Source organism: Schistocerca gregaria, chromosome 1 (assembly GCF_023897955.1).
Source record: "Schistocerca gregaria isolate iqSchGreg1 chromosome 1, iqSchGreg1.2, whole genome shotgun sequence".
In the NCBI taxonomy this organism is placed as follows: Eukaryota; Metazoa; Arthropoda; class Insecta; order Orthoptera; family Acrididae; genus Schistocerca; species Schistocerca gregaria.
The window spans coordinates 1,099,016,407-1,099,039,863 of record NC_064920.1 but is presented as its reverse complement, the minus strand read 5'-3'; the positions used below and the strand labels follow the sequence as shown (position 1 = coordinate 1,099,039,863).

Here is a 23,457-nt window from a genome sequence, read left to right as displayed (position 1 = left end):
TACTACCCTTCTTGAACACTGGTGCGACCTGTGCAATTTTCCAATCTGTAGGTACAGATCTATCGGTGAGCGAGCGGTTGTATATGAGTGCTAAGTAGGGAGCTATAGTATCAGCGTAATCTGAAAGGAACGTAATCGGTATACAATCTAGACCTGAAGACTTGCCCGTATCAAGCGATTTGAGTTGCTTCGCAACCCCTAAGGTATCTACTTCTAAGAAACTCATGCTAGCAGATGTTCGTGTTTCAAATTCTGGAATATTCCATTCGTCTTCCCTGGTGAAGGAATTTCGGAAAACTGTGTTCAATAACTCCGCTTTAGCGGCACAGTCGTCAATAACAGTACCATCGGCACTGCGCAGCGAAGGTATTGACTGCGTCTTGCCGCTTGTGTACTTTACATACGTCCAGAATTTCTTCGGATTTTCTACCAAATTTCGAGACAATGTTTCGTTGTGGAACCTATTAAAGGCATCTCGCATCGAAGTACGTACCAAATTTCGCGCGTCTGTAAATTTTAGCACATCTTCAGGATTTCGCGTTCTTCTGAACTTCGCATGCTTTTTCCGTTGCCTCTGCAACAGCGTTCGGACCTTTTTTGTGTACCACGGGGGATCCGTTCCATCTCTTACCAATTTATGAGGTATGAATATCTCAATTGCTGTTGCTACTATATCTTTGAATTTGAGCCACATCTCGTCTACATTCGCATAGTCATTACCCCTAAGGTAAGTCTTTCCGCTCCCGGGATTGGAATGACTCCTTACCCTCTCCCTTAAAACCCACATCCTTTCATCTTTCCTTTTCCTTCCCTCTTTCCTGACGAAGCAGCCGCCGGTTGCGAAAACTCGAAATTGTGTGTGTGTGTTTGTGTGTTTTATTCATTGTGCCTATCTACCGGCGCTTTCCCGCTTGGTAAGTCTTGGAATCTTTGTTTTTAATATATTTTTCCCATGTGGAAGTTTCTTTCTATTTTATTTATATACTGGATAATCTATAGCTCTATTACAGTAAATGGACATCAACCTCTCTCTCTCTCTCTCTCTCTCTCTCTCTCTCTCTCTCTCTCTCTCTCTCTCTCTCTCTCTCTCTCTCTCTCTCTCTCACACACACACACACACACACACACACACACACACACACACACACACACACACACACACACACACACACACACACAGTTAATTTACTCAAAAACCTATCCATCAGCCTGCAGCACCTAGAAAATGTAGCCATATATTAGCTCTGAAGGAGAACACTGTCCAAAAACTCAGCAACAATTTGAATCTCATCTGTGTGCCTGTCAGCACTTAACACCTTGACTGTAGATTGGATGATTACCATTACCTCCTATTATTTACACCCCACTCACAATTGCCCAATAACATACTAACAGGTACGAGGGTAGTTTGAAAAGTTCTCGGAACCACCATCAGAGATCAGTGCTACTACAACAAGTTGTTCACGTGATATTTATTGGACTGTTGCCTGTAAACACATGCCACATCAGTGTTCTTGGAAGAGAGCTGTGGCAGTGACATGGCTCTGTTGTTGTTCCCGCGTAGTGATTTGCAAAGATGGAAAAAACTGAGATTCAAACAGTGATTAAGTACTTCGTAAAGGAAGGTATGAAAGCAAAGGACATTCATGCTGATTTCCAGAACACACTGTGGGATCTGCTCCTTCATATTCAACTGTTGCCAAGTGGACGAATAAATTTTTGGTCGGGAGAGCTTAGATGATGATCCGCACAGTGGTTGGCCAAAATGTGCCACTACTCCACAAATCATTGCAAAATTGCACAAAATGGTCATGGGGGATCTCTGATTGAAAGTGTGTGAAATTGCTCATATTTGCCAGATGTCATCTGAAAGAGTGTATCACATGTTAACTAGAGAATTAGAAATGAAAAACTTATCTGCAAGATAATTGCCATCGCCATGGCAAAATTACACAAACTAAGGTACCAACTGTTGCCATACCTGCCTTATTCACCTGATATGGCTCTGCCAGACTTCCACCTCTTACCAAAACTGAAAATTTTTCTTGGTGGACGAAGATTCACTTCAGGTGAAGAACTGATAGCTGGAGTTGACAACTATTTTTTAGGCCTGGAGGAAACTCATTTTCGAGATGCGATCAAGGCACTGGAACATTGTTGGACCAAGACTATTCTGTTTCGAGAACTTTTCAAACCTCCCTCGTATCTTGTGAGATAAAATGAAAGGCACAGCAAGTATCAAAATAAAAAACCACACACTACATTAAAATGTGACCACAACAATCTGCAAAATGAAATACAGCACAGTGGTGTACCTCTCACCAAAGACAGAATCTAAACATTCCCTATTTGGAAGAGGACCAGAATCAGTTCTCGTACAAGTGGGAGGAAGGTCCTTGGTTTCAAAAACTGCTTCTTGTTGTCCTTTAATGCTAGCCACCTCTCTACATAGTAACAACAGACAGTACAATTTATCCTGTGGAGGTTTCTTTCTCTGATGATTCTGCATGATCATTTCTACTTTTCGAAGTACATGGAGGAGGAAGTCCTGGATGTTATGAAATGTTAATCTATTTGGTATGTTCACTGGAGAGACTGAAGAGCACTCTGGAGGTCAAGGCAATTTAATAATTTAGCGGCACTTCTGAAACTGAAATATTTAATAAGTAAATCATAGGAAACATTTGTAGAATACCGTGTAGCAGCCATGCAACTCCTACTCCACAGACTTATTAGCTTATACTGCCACACTCCAATAAAACAATTATTTTATAAAGGTTCCTGCTCCGCACAGTTCCCAAATGACCTCATTTTTATGGTCAGTTTTCCTACCATTCTGCAGTTGGTAGGCAAGCAGAATTTCAGTAACTGAAAGGTGGACATTATCCTGCTTGGCAGGAGGACCTTTAAGCCTTTCACTATCAGCCATTTATGCACACTAGCTAAGTCCTAAATTGGACCCCCCCCCCCCCCCCCCCAATTACTGATAGTTTTGATACATTAATAGGTGTCATTAATATTTAGATATGTGATTCCTTTCATAGAAAATATATAATCTGTATTACATGAATTATCCTGTAATCATTGACTCAGAGGTTAAAATTGATGAATCATAATTGCAAGTTTCAAGGGGTAGAAAACATCAAAATCATCCACAAACTGATATATGTAATGACTTTAAAAAAAAGACAATTATTGGTAATAATAGAACACAATTATAGTACCAAGGACTTGGAAGAGCAGTTGAATGGAATAGATAGTGCCTTGAAAGGAGGGTATAACATGAACATCAACAAAAGCAAAATGAGGATAATGGAATGTAGTCGAATTAAGTCGGGTGATGCTGAGGGAATTAGATTAGGAAATGAGACATTTAAAGTAGTAAAGGAATTTTGCTATTTGGGGAGCAAAATAACTGATGATGGTCGAAGTAGAGACGATATAAAATGTAGACTGGTAATGGCAAGGAAAGAGTTTCTGAAGAAGAGAAATTTGTTAACATCGAGTATAGATTTAAGTGTCAGGAAGTCGTTTCTGAAAGTATTTGTATGGAGTGTAGCCATGTATGGAAGTGAAACATGGACGATAAATAGTTTGGACAAGAAGAGCATAGAAGCTTTTGAAATGTGGTGCTACAGAAGAATGCTGAAGATTAGATGGATAGATCACATAACTAATGAGGAAGTACTGAATAGGATTGGGGAGAAGAGAATTTTGTGGCACAACTTGACCAGAAGGGATCGGTTGGTAGGACATGTGTTGAGGCATCAAGGGATCACCAATTTAGTATTGGAGGGCAGCGTGGAGGGTAAAAGTCGTAGAGGGAGACCGAGAGATGAATACACTAAGCAGATTCAGAAGGATATAGGTTGCATTAGATACTGGGAGATGCAGAAGCTTGCACAGGATAGAGTAGCATGGAGAGCTGCCTCAAACCAGTCTCAGGACTGAAGACCACAACCACAACAACAACTACAACAACAGTACCAAGTCTGAAAACACTCTCTACAAAGACATCAATGGTTTAACCTGACGTTCAGAATGGATATTAACAACATTTCTATCTATTAGTACTCTTTGTGCAACTGCCTTGTCGCAGTGGTAACACTGGTTCCTGCTAGAGCACTGAAGTTAAGTGCTGTTGGGCTCAGCTAGCATGTGGATGGGTGACTGTCCAAGTCTGCTGAGTGCTGTTCGCAAGAGGGATGCACCCAGTCCTTGTGAGGACAACTGAGGAGCTACTTAATTGAGAAGTAGCACCTCCAGTCACAAAAACTGACAATGGCCAGGAGAGCAGTATGCTGACCACATGCCCTTCCATATCTGTATCCAGTGATGCCTACAACTTGAGGATAACATGGTGGTCAATCAATACCACTGGGCCTTCCAAAGCCTTTTCAGACAGTGTGTTGATCAATTCTTTTTAGTCCAGTGCTTAGTGTCTTCATAGGACTTCTTGAAAATAATATGAAATGATGGGATTTCCACTGCTGTCCTTCCAAATATAAATCCAGTGTCATACCACTACACCACCTTACTCTGTCATTACTCATAAAAATAACAATACTTTTTAACACCACTTAAGATGTTCACCTATGCTCAAATTAACCTATAACACCAAGATAAAATGTGCACACCACGGGAAAGCATCAGTAAATTACAAAAGCTTTTTAAATGAACATGGATTAATATACCTTGAGATCACAAGTTGTATTGAGTAGCAAGTTGCTGGGTTTGAGATCACGATGCAACACATTTGCCGAGTGGATGTACTTCAGGCCTCTTAGTATTTGATACAGAAAGTAACAAATGTGGTCGTTGCTCAGTTTCTGAAACATCAGAATAGATATCTCATTAGTAGACATGAAATTTAAGCTTACAAATAAAGAAACAAGATCTTATGAGCTGTTTTATAAGCAAAATAATTGCATTGATTAAATAAATAAACTACCTGTAAATTAAAAGAGTAGAGAAAAAACACAGATTACAATTACATCAAAATATCATTAGCAATAAAAGGCGATGTAGAAGAAAGCACTGAACCTTCAACTATGGAGTTCATTACAGTTATAATCTTTGTCACCCAACTGGAAACAGAAAAGAAAATTTAAGGATATGATACTTTCCAAACTTGAGACTAACTAAAATAGGACCAAATACTTTTAGTTTAAAGGGCACCACTCACTGAAAGTAGAAGTCTTCAGTTGTCAATCGACACACACAAAAGAAAGGAAACAAGCTAGCTTTTGAATTTGTCATTTGACAAGCTACAGTAAAACACACAGATGGTTCTGCTTTTTAGTGAGTGTCTCCTTTTTTCAAGCATATTTACATTCTACAAGAGCTTTCCTACAAAGTTTAAAATAGCATTAAGATAGAAAAGCACAATATAGCTGCAAAAATTAATTCCCTCATTGACATGCACAAATGGTGATGTAAATTTATAAGCTGTCTTTCCACATAGCCTTACCTGTGTTTTGAGGAGCTTGTAAAGATCAGTCTCCATAAGGCATTGCACAATGTACACATCTTTCATCTGATCTATTGTCACTGCTCGAATTATGTCTCTGATATCTATAATCTGTTGAAAATATTCATAATTAAATACAATACAAATACAACATGATAGAAACATACACCTGAAAACTGAAAAACTGTAACTATACAGTATGTATGTTTGGAGCAATTTCAGATAAAATTTGTACATATATTACTTACAACAAGGAGCGAGAAAAAAAGACACTGGATTGATTGACCCTTTAGGAGTGACAAAGAGAAAGAGCACAACGCAAAAATGAGTGAATCAATAAAATGCTTAATGCAATTTCAACCAAATTTTGCTTGTTTGTGAATTATTATCTGGAATAAATATTACTTGAAGGGAAGTTCATAGCACCCATAAGAATTTGAAAAATATATCATGTAGAATAATTTTCAAAAAACAATTAATATGTGAAATTTGCAGTTTCAGGAGTCACTGAAATGATTGCTGACAGTCCTGATGGCATTAGCATACCATTTCAGTCAACAGAATGACTAGAACTGTGCAGAACCTTGTAGGATAAATGAACTTGCAAATAACTCATTCTGAAATAGGGTAACATAGGTAACTGGAAAACAGAGAATAAATCAGAAACACCTCTGACATGAAAAAAAATCACAGTACCGATTATCACTATACTTCCATTATCTGTAATGGACAATGAAGGAGAAGAGGTGAGGAGGAGGGAGGGTAGGGGAGGGGGCAGCAATGACACTAAGTTACCTGCTAGAACTTTCATCAAATAAAAGTGCTAAAGCCCATCTGAGACTAATTGAATTTTCCTCAGAGTATTCTTTCACTGCCTTTCATTCTTGCTACACTTCCACTAACACTACACCAGCCACTTGTTTTCTTAAGCTACATGTTTTTATTGTCATCTCCTCTTGTGCCTTGTTCTCCATCATTCCTTGTTTCAAGGAGATGCCTTATCAGAGCTACCAAATCCAGTTAACAGTATTGAAATGTCCTGCTCCTATTTGTATCTCTTCTTCCTCCATGCTAATTCAGTATCTGAGATAGTTTTATGTTTGTTGTTTTTAATGTCTGAAGTGGCACTTCATCTGTGTTTTTAATAACGTATGCCTCTTACTCTTCTATGAAATGTGTTCAGTTATTTATATCAATTTTGTTTTCTGTTGCTTCATACAACTTCTGGAAAAATTCCGCAGATACTGCAGTATTCCATTCTAGGAGCAGTCGTTCCGTTTCCATTTATATTAATATTAATATTAATAATACACACATTTTATTAGAAAAATGTTACATTTACTTCTCCTTTTCATGTTTTAAAATTTGAAACGCATGTTGGTGACCACCAAATTGCAAGACACATAAAACAATGTAAGTGGATGCTTATGGTGACAACCCAGACTGAATGGATTTATTTACTATTGTTATTACAATTCATCCAGAAATAACACAGTTCTGTTGATCAGAACAAAGGAAAAATACAATAAATATTTAATTATTGCCCAGATATGTCCAGTACTCAAAATGTCATGGTACTTACATTTTCATGCTTAAACCTCGTCAGGATTTTAATTTCCCTTAGTGTTCTCTGACAGTACGTCTGGTGTTCGAAGGGTGAGATCTTTTTAATTGCCACCTTCGTTTTTGTGACATTGTCATAGGCAGATCTGAAAAACAAAAGGGGAACATTATAAAATCTTATTTGCAATGAGTGTTAGATTTGTGCTTGTAACTACTAAATGGAATGTAATCAACTACAATACAGAATACATCATACTAGTGTCAGCTGTACATTAGCCAACCTAGTATTCTCTCTCTCCAGTGAAAGAAAGTAAGCGCAAGAAAACATGAAGACATGAAGACAAGCGAAATATTTCTGAAACTGATGTTGGCGTCTTCCAGGATCATCATATGCTCTCTTGATGAGCTCTGAAGGCACAGCTTCTGTTACACCTGAAGATGGAATCAAATTATCTCACAAATTATCACAGGAAAAGTTAAGTTCCTACAACTGCATTTCCTTTCAATTTCACAGAATGTATGGAGGCAAAAACAGAACAAAAATTTTGAATTTCTTGCACTGCCAACACTTAACCACTATTCTTCTGTTTTGACAGATAGTGGGTCAAATAGTGTGTAGCCTCATTCATGGCATGTTCAACAGTCTGTAGGTCCTGCCCAGACACAAAAGTGACTAGCTGTGGCGTGTCTGTGGTATGTAGCGCTGCAGAAAATATCCAAAAAGTAAGGAGACCTATTAGCTGGCTGCCTGCAGAAGTACTTTAGCATTCGATTCCACACATAAACCATTTACCAAAACAAAACTGTTTTTGATGAGATTACAACAACACTGCCTTTGACAGAGATTTGTTCTTTTTGCATGCTGAATTTATACTTTCACTTCCATAAATAAATATCACAGTGCTCCCGAGCCTTTCACCTCCATCCAACATATTTGTACTGCATTGCTTATGTCACCCGTGTATGACTGTTTTCAGATCGTAAAATTGTATGGCATATCATATACTTTGTATTCTCTCCCCTTGGTGAGTGAACATTTCTTACTTCACAGCATCACTAAATTGCACTATCAGATGAGAAATTCCAGCCTCATTGTCTCTTTAACACATCTGACAAGCTAGCAATTATATCACTGTGGACAAAATTGGTAAGAAAATAAGGGCCACATGCCATTATTCACATACTGCACCCAACAACAACTTGCAGTGCATTCTTCTTTTCGCAACAAATGCAACATGTGCAAACACTGCTTAGGAAAGCCATGCAAAATTCTAAAGCTGCATTGCTGCTCCTGCACTTTACTCTTATATCAAAAGACCACACCAAAAGATTACACACTCCTTTGTACATCAATTAAATATACCATAGTAAGTATTTTCTAACTTTTGGCAGGAATGATGTGAGTAGAACATATACATACAAGTAAAAAAATATTGCTGCACTTCACACATGTATACATCCAGCTTTCTTGAAAATGATCAATGTACTGATCAAGATAACAACTGTCTATACAAGCGATCTGGAAATGTTAATAATAAACAAACTGTAATGACGTACTACCACTTCTGTTGCAGCCAGAAAATGAGAGAGTTGCAAATGTCTTGTGCAGAGTGAAGTTCTGACTAAAGAATGTCTACACGATTCTGAGCAAAAGAACAATTGTGTTTCACAGTTACTATCTTTCACTGGACTAAATGAGATAAGGGGGCTGGGGATGCATCAGCAAGAGCTATGTATGTTATCAGTGACTGAAAGTAGCAAAGAAATGCTCACTAAATGCCAGTCAGAGATGTTATTACAAAGATAGCATGCACCACATGAAATGAATCTCCAAGAACTCATCTTCTGAATGGCAGGAAGGTTGGAGATGAAAGAGCTGTCTGCATCATTAGAGTCGGAGTTATGAATCAGGTCAACGAAGGTGGAAAGGAAACAGGTCATAGCTTTGTTACAGATGTGATTTTGAATACCAGTTATCACCACCTATGAGTGTATAATTTTAGTCACTACACCAACTCATCTGGTTAAAGATGATTGTTACAGGCCATATTTTCACCTGCTGCCCCCCCCCCCCCCCCACACACACACACACACGCATGTATAGCAGAAAGCACTTCGAATATCTTCCTAGTGGAAATGGACTGTAACAGTCAGTTTCTTAAGAACTGCGGATACTGAATGATGTTCTTCAAATGGATAGTAGAGATTCTTAAGCAGCTCCTTAAAATTATGATAAGTTTGACATAGCACAGGTTTTTGGGAGGGGGGGGGGGGGGGGTTGTCTACAGAGAACGACTCTATGAGTTCCTGATACGATCAACAAGTTGAACTTAGGGAAATTGTAATAGCTTACACTTGTACAGTGACACTGAAAGTTCACTCTCGAATTCCTGTCTCCATACCTCTCTACTAGGTACTGAGTCATGATTAATTAACTACTAATATAATTGTTATGCTATTTTTAAAGATACTGCTGTTTCTGGCATTGACAGTTCTGTCCCCTGTAAGAAAAGTATGTAAATGTCTCACGAGAGTGCACTATGTCCACACGTGTCAGCACCTACGGAGAGTTCTACGAGCAATTTCATGAAACAAGGACATGAAATTTCCAGTTGCAAATAAGCTCATCGCCTTCTAATGGCATTTGCTTTATAAAGCCCGTTATTTAAGAGGAGTTTTACTGCCACTTCCCGAGATGCACTGATGATGGATTTTGCTATGTTTACATTACACAGATTGGCCAGAAACCACATATTTTGAGACATAATTGGGGGGAGGGAATAGAGAGGTGGACTCACCGCCACTCGCGAATTTCACTACATTGTCAACAGACTGGCAGCCTTTCGCGGACTGGAAATAATGTGCGGCATCTCTTCAAGACACTTACTCCCAAAATCGCAAACTGCTTAGACCTAAATGGGTTCAATTTCTGATGGGATGGAGGAGGATAGGTTAGGATCTATTCTATCAGGGAGACTAGTAGCTACTCTAATCTCCTTGAGCAGGATGGTTGCCATGACAGCTCTTTACTTGGTGATGAGTGGTGCATCTCAGTGTTTTTAACAACAAAAAACGCCGAATGCATGTGAATGAGGTACAGGGGTTGAACAAAAACGTAGAAACATTGCGAAAAATGCATGTCTGAACATAAATGCAGATGCTAGCTCTGTTGTATTTCATCATGAACGGCACCCGTAGGAAGACCTCGATGCGCTGCAAGTATCAGTTGTGATCAGAACAACGTTCTGCATAGTTGTGAGTGCTTTATGTTGGACCTAAGTGAATTTAAACGTAGGCAAATTGTTGGTGCTTGTATGGTGAGTGCTTGCATAATGGCATACAGGGAAGTAAAAAAAATCGCCTGCTAAGTCACAACACAGACGAATGTAGGTGCTGAGTGATCATGACAGTCGGTCGCTGAAGAGTATAGTGACAGGAAATAAGAGAACGACAGCTGCGAAAGCCACTGGACAACCGAATTTAGCACTCGCAAATCCTACCAGTGCTGAAACAACTGAAGGGAACTCCATAAGCAGTGAATTGAAGGGTGAACTGGAATTCCAAGAACACTCACCAGTGACGCAAATATCCCTAACAGAAAACGTGGGTACGAAGCTAGAAACCTGGACTATCGAGCAGTGGAAGAAAGACATTTGGTTGGATACGTCTTGTTTCACACTGTTTTCAACTTCTGGCTGTGTTTTCGCCCCTAGACGGGGGCTCAGTGACGATTTGGGCAGCCATATCATGGCATCCCACGAAACTCAGTGTTATCTTGCAAGGTCGCATTACTGCCAATGACTGAGTAGATCATGTCTACGCCGTAGTACAACAGTTCATGTGGTGTTGATAGAATTTCGAACAGAATTCTGAAAACTTATTCCAACTTACTAGATAGTGTCCTTAGTAATATACGCAATGCATCACCGGCACACGAAATTTTCCAGAGAGGTTGAAATACGCAATTGTTAAGAATGACAAGAATGATTTAAACAATAATCGTCCAATTTCCGTACAAACATCTTTTTCCAAAATATTCGAAAAAGTGATGTGCTGAAGTGTAAACTCTCACTTAAGTGGACACAGCTTACTTAGCATATCACAGTTTGAATAGCTGCTCGACTAAGAATGCTACTTATGCATCCCACCAAATGGTACCGCCTTAAATAATAAAATACCGCCAGTTGGTATTTTCTCTAATCATTCCAAGACGTTTGTGTATTAGAAAAATTCAAATTTTACTGAACTTGTGACTTCACACGCAGATAGTTTGAATCATACTTCACAGACAGAATGCAAAGGGTTGAGTTGGATAATTCAAACAATGTTGGAAGCGTAAAAAATTTTAGTGACTTGGGAAAAATCACAAAGGGACTAACATTCAGATAATTCCTTCGTAGGGCGTGTTCCTCTCCGCCCCCCACCCTCCCCCCCCCCTTTAGAGTGTAAGTGGTTTCCACCAACGCACGTAATGCAGATACCTCCTCAAGGACCTAGACATTTTAACTGTGCCGTCATAATACATACATAGCTAGTGAAATTCGTCATAAATAATCCATCACGATTTGAGAAAAAGTTAGGTCCACACCTACAACACTAGAGAGAAAATTAACCTTTATTATCCATTATTAAAAGCTGTTAGTAGTTCCGAAAGGAGCTCATTTGCCCAATAACATAAAATGTCCGACCGGTTGCAAAGCAAGTTTTAAATCTAATTTAAAATCATTTATCTTGGACAGCTGATGAATTTCTAAATACGAACTGGTAGCTTTTAGGTGTAGTTCATGTTAAGGACTAAAACAATGTGTTCATCAATGTTAACACCAATAATGGATGTAACAGGCTCGTTCCACACCATTTATGGAATATGTAAGTAACCAACAAACCATATTTGCTCCCCAAAGGTGACGCTGTATTCCAAGACGACATGGCCCATGTTCTCACAGCTCGCATCGTCCGGGACCGGTTTTGTACGCACGTGGACGAGTTTTCGTGTCTCGTGACTGCCAGTCACCAGGTCTCAATGTTATTGAGCCATTTTGGTCTGCTTTGGAGTTAATGGTGCGCTTTCGTTATCCACCTCCATCACCTTTACCAGAACCTACATAGGAATCTGTACTTATCTGTTCCAAGATGACTGGAAACTGGTTTGAAAGCCAATGGTTTTCGTATACCGTATCAGGCAGAACAATGTGTTGTGTTTTTGATGTTTCCATACTTTTTCCACCCCTGTTACATCTCAGTCGGAAAGAAAGTTGTGAGCACTGTACACTCTTTCCTCAGTTACTGAAGTAACCACGGAAGTTTTATGATTATATGAGACGAAGAGAGAAACGTTCTATTACATGCTCGAGATGATTCGTGGTGTCACTGAAAATGGAAGTTATAAACATTCTGCTCAGTTTCAAATAAATTCGGCGGAACAGACACATGTCAATTAACCTTCAAAGATTGTCGTTCAGCGTGTGTGTGAAATGCAAACAAACTTTGGAATAAGGTGCTCTGCAAATGTAGTGTATGTGATATCACTTTTCAGTGCTTTAGCACTTCAAACCACCTCATGTAACAGTATCACCATCCTACTGGGGTTAAAACACCAGCAAGCAATAATAATAATTCACAGATAGCTAATGCCCAAATATCACAACCCTAAAGAGATCCACTACAGTAATTTTAAGTATACGATACGTCACCCCTCTGACGTGAACAAATTACTTTGAGGTTATAATTTACGCTTAAAATTTCTGGCAAAGATTTTGCCTACTTTCGGTTTCCAATAAAGCTGCGATTTCTGTCCACTGGTTCAGAGCCATGTCCCGATTATATTTTTCATCCTCACAGTGCCGAAAAATCCTCCTTTCTTGACTAAAATTTTCAGTTTCTCACTGTCCGTATTTCGCGTTGTGAGAACGTCGGCTGATTAGACCGAAGAAATCAAAGTTATCTTTATTTCACTGATTGTCCTCCGAAGTCTGTACGTTCGGTCGTTGCGATCGGCTGCATTGTGCCCATGCAGATAGTGGTGTACTGATTTGAAAAGATCGGCCGTTTTCGGCAGATGATGCCGTCACCGTAGCACCGATATCTTTTCTAATCAGTACGCCACTACGAGCGCGGTCATAATACAGCCGATCGCACCGACCAAACGTACGGACTTCGGACGACAATCGGTGAAATTAAAGTCACTTTTTTTTTCTTCGGTCGAATCAGCCGACGTTCTCATACGTGGAACTGTGAGAAACTGAAAATTTTAGTTCAAGAAAGGAGGGGTTTGCGGCACTGTGAGAACGAAAAATATCATAATCGGGATATAGCTCGATATCTATGAACTGAACCCGTAGCTTTTTTAGAACCCCAAACTACGCAAAATCTTTGCCGGAAATTTTAAGCGTGAATTATAACCTCAAAAAATAATTTGTTCAAGTGAGAATGGTGGCGTATGTTATGTTTAAGTTACTGTAGTGGATCTTCTTTCTGTTGTCGTAGGTGGCCATTAGCTACCTACAAATTACTGCTGCTGCTTCATGACTTTTTATCCCAGCAGGATATGGTTTGCAAATGTGGTGTATGTGTTTGCACTTCAGTGCTTTAAGCGATCAGAGCATCTTAATACAAAATTTGCCTCTCTCGCGTACTCTAAATGACCGTCATTCAAGGTTAAAGTTTTGCTGAATTTCTTTTAAGCTCTGCGGCAGTTTGTTTGTAATACAACGTTTCCATTTACACCTCATACATTCGCAAAACTTCTCTGGTATTTCGAATAACTGAGGGAAGATTGTACAGAATTCGCCACTTTCTTTTCGAGACAGATATAGTTCACTGATCATTTTAATGGCAACAGCCGCAATGCAGCACTCGTCTCCAAGCAGACAGGCGTCGGGGCATCCATCCCGCACTGGGAGGTTAAAGTAGACTAAACTCCTTGGTAGAATAGATTCCAATGTTATCGGTCGACCTCTGCCGACGGTGTATGGCGGTCGTTGTCGGTGCCACTGTGAACGCAGCTTTTTAGAGAGGGAATGAAATGATGTGCAACGCGCTGACAGCCAACAGGTAGGTGTGTGTATCCTTTGTTCTGCAAGACGCGGTCTTCCGTTCCGCGTGCTACAGCGTCAGGCGTTGCACCCTCGGCGTACGCGCCAACAGCAGTACCACAATCAATAATGGCGGGAGCGGGCTGAGCGGAAAGGGTGAGGGAAGCGGCGAGGCGGGAGAGAGAGGGAGAGAGAGAGAGAGAGAGAGAGAGAGAGAGAGAGAGAGAGAGAGAGAGAGAGAGAGAGAGAGTAGGGGAGGGGGAGGGGTGGGGAACTGGAGGCAGCCACAACAGCCAACGAAAGGGAATGGCGACGCCGTCTCCGACAACCCCATCGACGCGTCTGTTACGAATTTCGCAAGTGCATGCCACAGCGGAGCGGTGCAAGACACGGTCTCGCGACTGCGCCTAATTTACTGACACAAAATGCGAAAGACAGCAGGTTTAAAATAAAACACAGTTGTTCTCTCTCGGTGTGTGTGTGTGTGTGTGTGTGTGTGTGTGTGTGTGTGTGTGTGTGTGTGTGTGTTCGCCAACACGCAAGCTCGAATTCATGCATAGCGAGAAAAATCGGGGTTCAAATACTCGGCCGGCCAATCCGATTCACCCCGTGTTCTTTGTGTTACGTAAATCACTTTAGGCGAACGTCAGAATAATTTATCCTCAAACACAATAATTCTCTCTTCCTCTCGGCCTCGTCCAACGGAACTAGTTTTCCGGTGTGAATCACGCCGATGTTAGGCTACACTGTGAGATGAAAAATATCCGGACACCCCCAAAAACGTACGTTTTTCATATTAGGTGCCAGGTACTCCATATCAGTGACGTCAGTAGTCATTAGACATCATGAGAGAGCAGAATGGGGCACTCTGCAGAACTCACGGACTTTGAACGTGGTCAGGTTATTGGGAGCACTTGTGTCAAACGTCTTTACGCAAGATTTCCACACTCCTAAGCATCCCTAGGTCCACTGTTTTCGATGTAATAGTGCAGTGGAAACGTGGAGGGACACGTACAGCACAAAAGTGTATAGGCCGACCTCGTCTGTTGACGACTGACCGAGACCGCTGACAGTTGACAGTTGAAGAGGGTCGTAATGTGTAATAGGTAGACATCTATCCAGACCATCACACAGAATGTCCAAACTGCACCAGGAGCCACTGCACGTACTAAGACAGTTAGGCGGGTGGTGAGAAAATTTGGGTTTCATGGTCGAGCGGCTGTTCATAAGCCACACATCACGCCGGTAAATGCCAAACTATGCCTCGCGTGGTTTAAGGAGCGTAGACATTGGACGATTGAACAGTGGAAACCGTAGTGTGGAGTGACGAATCACGGTACACAATGTGGCGATGCAATGGCAGGATGTGGGTATGGCAAATGCCAGGTGAAGGTCATCTGCTGGCATGTGTAGTGCTTACAGTAAAATGGAGAGGCGGTGGTGTTACGGTGTCGTATTTTTCCATGCAAGGGGCTTGCACCCCTTGTTGTTTTGCGTGGCATTATCACAGCACAGGCCTACATTGATGTTTTAAGCACCTTCTTGCTTCCCACAGTTGAAGAGCAGTTCGTGGACGGCGATTGTATCTTTCAACACGATCGAGCACCTGTTCATAATGCACGGCCTGTGGCGGAGTGGTTACACGACAATGACGTCCCTGTAACGGTTGGCCTGCACAGAGTCCTGACCTGAACCCTATAGACACCTTTGGGATGTTTTGGATCGCCGACTTCGTCCCAGGCCTTACCGAGCGAAATTAATACCTCTCCTCAGTGCAGCACCCAGTGAAGAATGGGCTGCCATTCCCCAAGAAACCTTCCAGCACCTCACTGAACGTATGCCTGCGAGTGTGGGAGCTGTCATCAAGGCTACGGGGTGGGCCAACACTTTACTGATTTCTCGCATTACCGATGGAGGGCGCCACGAACTTTTAAGTAGTTTTCAGCCAGGTGTCGGGATACTTTTGATCACATGGTGTATAAGCACTGTGTCGTCGGTTGGCGAACCAAAGACTTGGATTGCATTTCTGCTTACTATGCTGAATAGTGGCTCTCACTCTCAAAAACGTGGATGAATTTTTGATAATGCACCATAAACCATAATAAAAAGCCTGCTTATCAGATAACACTATTGATCTTAATCTCAAAGAAACTGCCGTATGGTTTGAATAACGAGAGCTATACGATGTCACTGTACGAAATGGAATTGCAAGATAAAACAAGATAAAATTAGCAGTACGGAACGGGAATAGTACTGTAGTCCAGAGAACCGCTACTCTTTTTCGTTCCCGAAGTATGTGATCATAACATACCTGCGTAGCTTCCCCTAGCCAAAATCTCGCTTCTGCTTGGTTTTATGCGAGCCACCACGATTTTTCTCTCACGCGCCAACATCCTCGTCTTAGAATAACTGGCGCAGTTGTTAGCACACTGGATTCACATTTGGGACGAGACTGTTCAAACCCGCATCCTGCCATCCTGATTTAGGTTTTCTGTCTTTTCCCTAAATCGCTTCAGGCATATACCGGGTTGGTTCCTTTTAAAGGGCAAGGGCGACTTCCTTTCCCATCCTTCCCTAATCCGATGGGACCGATGACCTCGCTGTTCGGTACCCTTCCCCAAAAACCAACCAACCAAACAGCAAACCTGCACCTACATCCAACACTTGCCTATAATCTTTGACCGAGAAAGAAAGTATAATATAAAAGAAAGGAAGATTAAGGTTTAATGTACCGTCGACGACGATGTCATTAGAGACAGAGTACAGGCTCGTGTTGGGTAAGGATGAGGAAGGAAATCGCCGGACATTTGCCTTTCAGTGAAACCACGGAAAACCTAAATCTGAACTGGCCGGCGGGGATTTCAACTACTGTCCTCCCGAATACGAGCTCAGTACTTTACACGCGCGCCGCCTCGCCTGGCAGATAAAGAAGGGATTAACACGCACGTCTACAGTTATCGACCGCGGGACGGACATCGCACCTCTGATGGTAAGCTGGAACGGTTTCCGGCGAAATCCGAGGACTTACTGCGGACCTTTGGTGACGGCCTATCAGCTTGGTGTGCACACTGCCTACCTGTTACCTAACGACAAACAGCCGAAAAATCCGTGTGCAGTAAACCAATACAGCCGCAACAATACTAAATCTGTGCGTTTTTCTCCTATAAACGAGATGTTACGAAAGTCTGTTAATATTACACATGTTTAAAAGTTCTGCATTTACGTTTGATCTGTTATGTTAAGACGAAAAGTTGCTCTCGATAAAAAGAGCACAGCGCTGATGCGAGTGTCATCAACGGAAGTAATGGCAACTATTTCCATCACTGATGGTGGGACTTTCCTCAAGTTCTGTGATCTTGGACACTGCCACCCGTATGTTCCAGAGTAAATTAACCAGAAGGCCACTTCAGTCTCGATAAGGATGTAGAAGGCAAAAGGCTGTGTCCGAAACTTCTAGCACTCCCCGTAAGTTATTCCGAGAAACCAAATAAATTGTATGTAATGTTGCTAGAGCTGCTTTGAAGCACAATCCCTTCAACCTCCCTCCTACCACAATTTTTTTTTGTTCCATTGGGCACCACTGGGGTCTCACGGACAAAAATCACATGAATAAATTTTAATGTGTTGCAAATATGAAATGGAACAGAAAATCGTTCGATACAGTTGTTTCGGAGGGAGAAAGTCACACATTTTGAAAATAATTGCTTTGAAGACAAGGGGTACATATTTTTCCATTGTGCTTAAGGGATCATGTCGATCCCGGTTGTAGTAGGAGGGTTAAGTAATTAACGTAACTTTCAGGAGTGTTGCCCAAACTTTTACAACTAATTATGAGTTCATATCCATAATTTTAAGCATTGTTGGTAATAATTTTCCATCCGAGCTTTGTATTACATTTCCAAGAACCTTTTTGCCAAGATTGATTAAATGGTTTTGAATGTTTCACGACGAAACGAGCTGCCGTGTGTACATTGGTTGTACAGAGAATGAACGGATGCTGACATTTGTTCCTGAAAACCCTTAAATCTATTTTATTGTGTGCATCGTTACCACCACGTTCACCTAGATTCTTCCCTGAACTGCGTAATACGATAGCCAAAGAAATACAGCGGAAGTTTCTTTTCACAATGTACTAATGGTACGCCATATTTTAAAAGGAACGCTTGTCTTCTCCCCAGTATTGAATATTTTGATCATTTGACTAGATATGCTTGTCTTGAATGCTGAGCTGATTCTTTAAACTCAGAACTCAAAAACAAAAAATAAGCATAATAAAATTAAATACTTGGTATTCCAGTCAGTAATAAGTCGTATCAATAGACAGCGGAACGCCATGAAAACAGGATTCCACTAATTTTCCTTCTTCAGAATACACACATGACAGTCATTGGATAGTATATTTTTTAATACTCAGAAGCTCGAACAAATTCCGCGTGGTAGCGCTGCCGCTAGATTAAGTCTTTTGCACTGCTTCATTGCCATGGTGACCCCAAAAGACATATCGTCGTGTGTTGCATTTCGCAAAACATTACAATACAAGGTAATTATAAATTATTGTAACTATTTCACAGATTTGCTGTAACTATTTGTTCGATATATAGTCACAGGTCTTTGCACACATAGAAAAACTCAAAAAGTGTTTTTTTATATTAAAAGTGCTCCATATGTGCCGCCTCCTAATGACTTTGCATATATTAAGTCCGCAATCAAGTCGTCCTTATAAGTCTGTTCAAAAGTACTGTTGATGTGAATTCGCAGTTCTGGCAGGTTTGTTGATAGAGCAGGTGTAAACACTGAATCTTTGGCGTCGCGAAGGGTTGGATTAGGAGAGCGTGGAGGCCCTGACATGAACTGCTGATCATCAAACCCACCACGACCGATCCATCAGGTTCTCAACTTCCTGTGTAAGAATTCACTAACATCGTGATGTAAGCAGGGTGGAAAACCATCCTGCTGGTAGATGATGTCCACACTATAGGTCTTCATTTGTGGCATGAACCAATTTTCCAGTATGTCAAGATACAAGCGTCCTGTAGCGGTCTAATCACAGAAGAAAACGGGACTTGTACGGAACACAGTAACTTTTGGTGCACCTCGTATGTGCTTCGCGACTGCGTGGAGATTCTGTCCCCCAAGATTCGCACATTGTGTCTGTTCACTATTCAATTCACAAAAAAATCTCGCTTTTTCAATTAAGATGATTTTCTCACAAAACTCATTCTCTTCCAAATGTTGAAACTGTGCCGAAAATTCAAAGCGTGTAATTTTGTTATCGAGAGTCGGAGTTCGTAGTAATTGCAAGGCTTCAACTTCGGTAGTTTCCTTCAGATTCTCCGGGCGGTCGGTTGTTGTATATGTTCAGCTCTCTGCTTGCTCTGTTCGTCGACTTCTGTGGACTACGTGCGAAACTCGGCTGCACGCGGTCAACCGTTCCTTCACTCATTGCAGGTCTATCAGTTGATTTCCCCTAACAGAGGCATCCTGAGGCTTTGAACTGCGCATACCATCGCCGAAATGGAGATGACAGATGGAGAATCTTTGCTGAACTTCAGAGTGACGTGTCTTTGCAATGATATGACAATCCGGTGTGAATGCATTTCACGCACAACAAACGCATTGTCGGCGTCTATCGCCATGTTAACTTAATGCTCACTGCTGCACTCTCGCGGCAGGGATATGGAGAGCGGCTGCGACAGTACAAAACTGAGTTTTTCTGTATGTGTGTTGAGTTTTGAGACAGTACGTCAGTTAATATAGCTACAGAGAATTTATGGAACTGCCTTCGGTAAGTTACAATAACTTTTTATATCAAATGAAATATCAGTACCGCTGGCAGCTCTATAATGTGCCTCCTCGTTTTCGGTCTGCTTTGTTACATAGGACTGCAGCTCTATAGTCATCAACAATGTACGTCCGCTAACATGCCAAGTCGTTGTCGAACAAATTTGTGTTGCCTTTCCAGCTAAAACGCATTGTCATACAAACACACTACCTATTTGCTCAAAGACACTACTATCAGACCACTATAGGGGGGAAATAATTAATTCTGATTTCCCAAAACAACAGTATAAAGCGTCCTTTCGCAACGTTTACATTTGGAGCCACATGGATAATGCATTACTCCCACAATACAGTGACCACCGATGACTCATGCTGATATTTTGTGAGATTCGGAAAATTTAAAGTTTGCACCTCTTAGGTTTTTAGGATGAAGCAACTTCGTGTCAGTTACGGTATACCAGCACAATGCGTCTAAACAAGCAGGAGAGTCAAAAAGCGGAGGTCATCAGTCCCCAAGAAATTAGAACTACTTAAACCTAACTAACCTAAGGTCATCACACACATCCATGTCCGAGGCAGGATTCGAACCGGCGACCGTAGCGGTCGCGCGGTTCCAGACTGAAGCGCCTAGAACCGCTCGCACGAGAGTCGCCAAAACAAGTGCCTTTTGCGCCATTGGTTGTAGCAAGTTTACAGAAATTCTTCTCCGTGCACGATATCAAGCGAAAGAGCATCCCTGAATAGTGTGTAATTTCATATTTTTGTCGTGTATACTTCGTTTACAAACATAATTTACAATCTGACCTTGAAACATGCTGTACTCTGCGCTGGAGGTTTGGCATACGACACACACACACACACACACACACACACACACACACACACACACACACACCGCGGCCGACATTGAGTGATAGCCGTTCAGTGTTTACAGGAGGTCGGCACGGCGCGGGCGCGTAGAGGCACTGATAAGTCACGGCCCAGCGGCCTGCCTCGTGGGAGCGTTGGGCGCGCAAATTTGTCTCCGGTACTGCGTCTGCATGCTGAGACGTACACCGCACCAACTCAGATACAAACAACAGACAGGACTAGCGAACCATCCAACCGTGACAGCAGGCTTCGAAACTGGCAGACAGAATGTGCAAGTTGTCTTTGGTCCTTCGGTTTATTTCAGTACATTTTCAGAATGAACCACACACTCGGTGAATCTTAATTCAGAATAAAATTTTTAAAAAATCAATTATTCTTTAAGTATTTCCCGCTCCAATTTTCACAGAAATGCAGCCCTTCCGGTGTGGCCGAGCGGTTCTAGGCACTTCAGTCTGGAACTGCGCGACCGCTACGGTCGCAGGTTCGAATCCTGTCTCGCGCATGGATTTGTGTGATGTCCTTAGATTAGTTAGGTTTAAGTACGTCTACGTTCTAGGGGACTGGTGACCTCAGATTTTAAGTCCCATAGTGCTCACGAGTCATTTGAACCATTTTGAACAGAAATGCAAAGAAAGAGGAATATTTTCAAACACTAACACCCCAATTCCAAGTCTTTAAAGATTCGAACCCTGGATGAGAACAGTCTGCGTAATTTGTGTTCGGTTGAGTTCCGCTGCGTAAAGATATATACGCTGTTTCTAACTGCAACACTCGACTTAACTGTGTTAAAACCTTTAACGTAGGATTATACTTCCTATACATGGTGTTACAAAAAGGTACGGCCAAACTTTCAGGAAACATTCCTCACACACAAAGAAAGAAAATATGTTATGTGGACATGTGTCCGGAAACGCTTACTTTCCATGTTAGATCTCATTTTAATACTTCTCTTCAAATCACATTAATCATGGAATGGAAACACACAGCAACAGAACGTACCAGCGTGACTTCAAACACTTTGTTACAGGAAGTGTTCAAAATGTCCTCCGTTAGCGAGGATACATGCATACACCCTCCGTCGCATGGAATCCCTGATGCGCTGCTACAGCCCTGGAGAACGGCGTGTTGTATCACAGCCGTCCACAATACGAGCACGAAGAGTCTCTACATTTGGTACCGGGGTTGCGTAGACAAGAGCTTTCAAATGCCCCCATAAATGAAAGTCTAGAGGGTTGATGTCAGCAGAGCGTGGAGGCCATGGAATTCGTCCGCCTCTACCAATTCATCGGTCACCGAATCTGTTGTTGAGAAGCGTACGAACACTTCGACTGAAATGTGCAGGAGCTCCATCGTGCTCGAACCACATGTTGTGTCGTACTTGTAAAGGCACATGTTCTAGCAGCACAGGTAGAGAACCCCGTATGAAATCATGGCGGTGAATCGAGGAAGTACAGTACATACTGACGAAACTAAAATGAGCTCTAAAATGGAAATTAAGCGTTTCCGGACACATGTCCACATAACATATTTTCTTTATTTGTGTGTGAGGAATGTTCCCTGAAAGTTTGGCCGTACATTTTTGTAACACCCTGTATATGCTGTTAACAACTGCGACACTTGACTTACTGTTAAACCTTAAACGTCAGATTATACTTCGTACACAGCTGATTACGACAGCATATTACACTTTTATACTCCGTCAATAATTATATGAAATACCCAAAAATCAAATTTTTCTTGTCCCTGGATGCCACTGGTTAGGCAACGTGCAATTGGAATTGGTGACATTTCAACAGTTTAGTAATAGATAACGAGAAAATGGTGAGAATCGTTAAAATTTTGCTATTAGGCGTTGCTAGTTCGCATAGTGGAGGGATAAAAGAGCTCACAGCTGTGAACATTTACATATCCACAAAGTGACAAGTGCGTGCCCATCCTTTCCCGTGTCGAGTCAGTTGGTATCTTTCCAATTACACCTCGCAGGAAAACTAGTTTAAATGGCGACGGCAAACAGTTATCGACAAAGCGCCTACGTAGGCAGCCTAGTTCAGGAAGGTCCGTAGCGCGAACCGGCGGTGTAAGATAAAATTATACTACCAACAAGTTTACGTATCATCAAATGCTCTCCCTTCCATATTTAAGTAAAAATTGCTAGCAGCGCTGGTAATATGTTCGAACAACTGAGTTTTCATTTTTTTGTAATTACTTGTACTTTTGCATCACTTGCCATTAAATGGCATACCACCTTTTATAGGAACAGTTAACTTTAAGCAACGTGCTTTTAACTAAGTCTTAATTCTTTTTGGAAGACCTGGAGGCAACAGGACCTTGCCGTTGGTGGGGAGGCTTGCGTGCCTCAGCGATACAGATGGCCGTACCGTAGGTGCAACCACAACGGAGGGGGATCTGTTGTGAGGCCAGACAAACATGTGATTCCTGAAGAGGGGCAGCAGCCTTTTCAGTAGCTGCAGGGGCAACAGTCTGGATGATCGACTGATCTGGCCTTGCAACATTAACCAAAACGGCCTTGCTGTGCTCGTACTGCGAACGGCTGAAAGCAAGGGGAAACTACAGCCGTAATTTTTCCCGAGGACATGCAGCTTTACTGTATGATTAAATGATGATGGCGTCCTCTTGGGTAAAATATTCCGGAGGTAGAATAGTCCCCCATTCGGATCTCCGGGCGGGGACTACTCAGGAGGACGTCGTTATCAGGAGACAGAAAACTGGCGTTCTACG

The 23,457-nt window shown here is 41.7% G+C and overlaps 1 protein-coding gene across 1 annotated transcript in view; it reads right to left on the bottom strand.

Annotated features, from left to right (window-relative positions):
* LOC126282363 (mitogen-activated protein kinase 1) overlaps positions 1-23,457 on the bottom strand; it is a 358,007-nt gene that overhangs the window by 48,530 nt on the left and 286,020 nt on the right. Inside the window, exons 2-4 of the mRNA XM_049982024.1 lie at positions 7,053-7,179; positions 5,471-5,581; positions 4,695-4,829 (exon numbers count right to left, since the gene is read on the bottom strand). Of these exons, the coding sequence (XP_049837981.1) occupies positions 4,695-4,829; positions 5,471-5,581; positions 7,053-7,179 (373 nt within the window). The remainder of the gene's footprint in view (positions 1-4,694; positions 4,830-5,470; positions 5,582-7,052; positions 7,180-23,457) is intronic.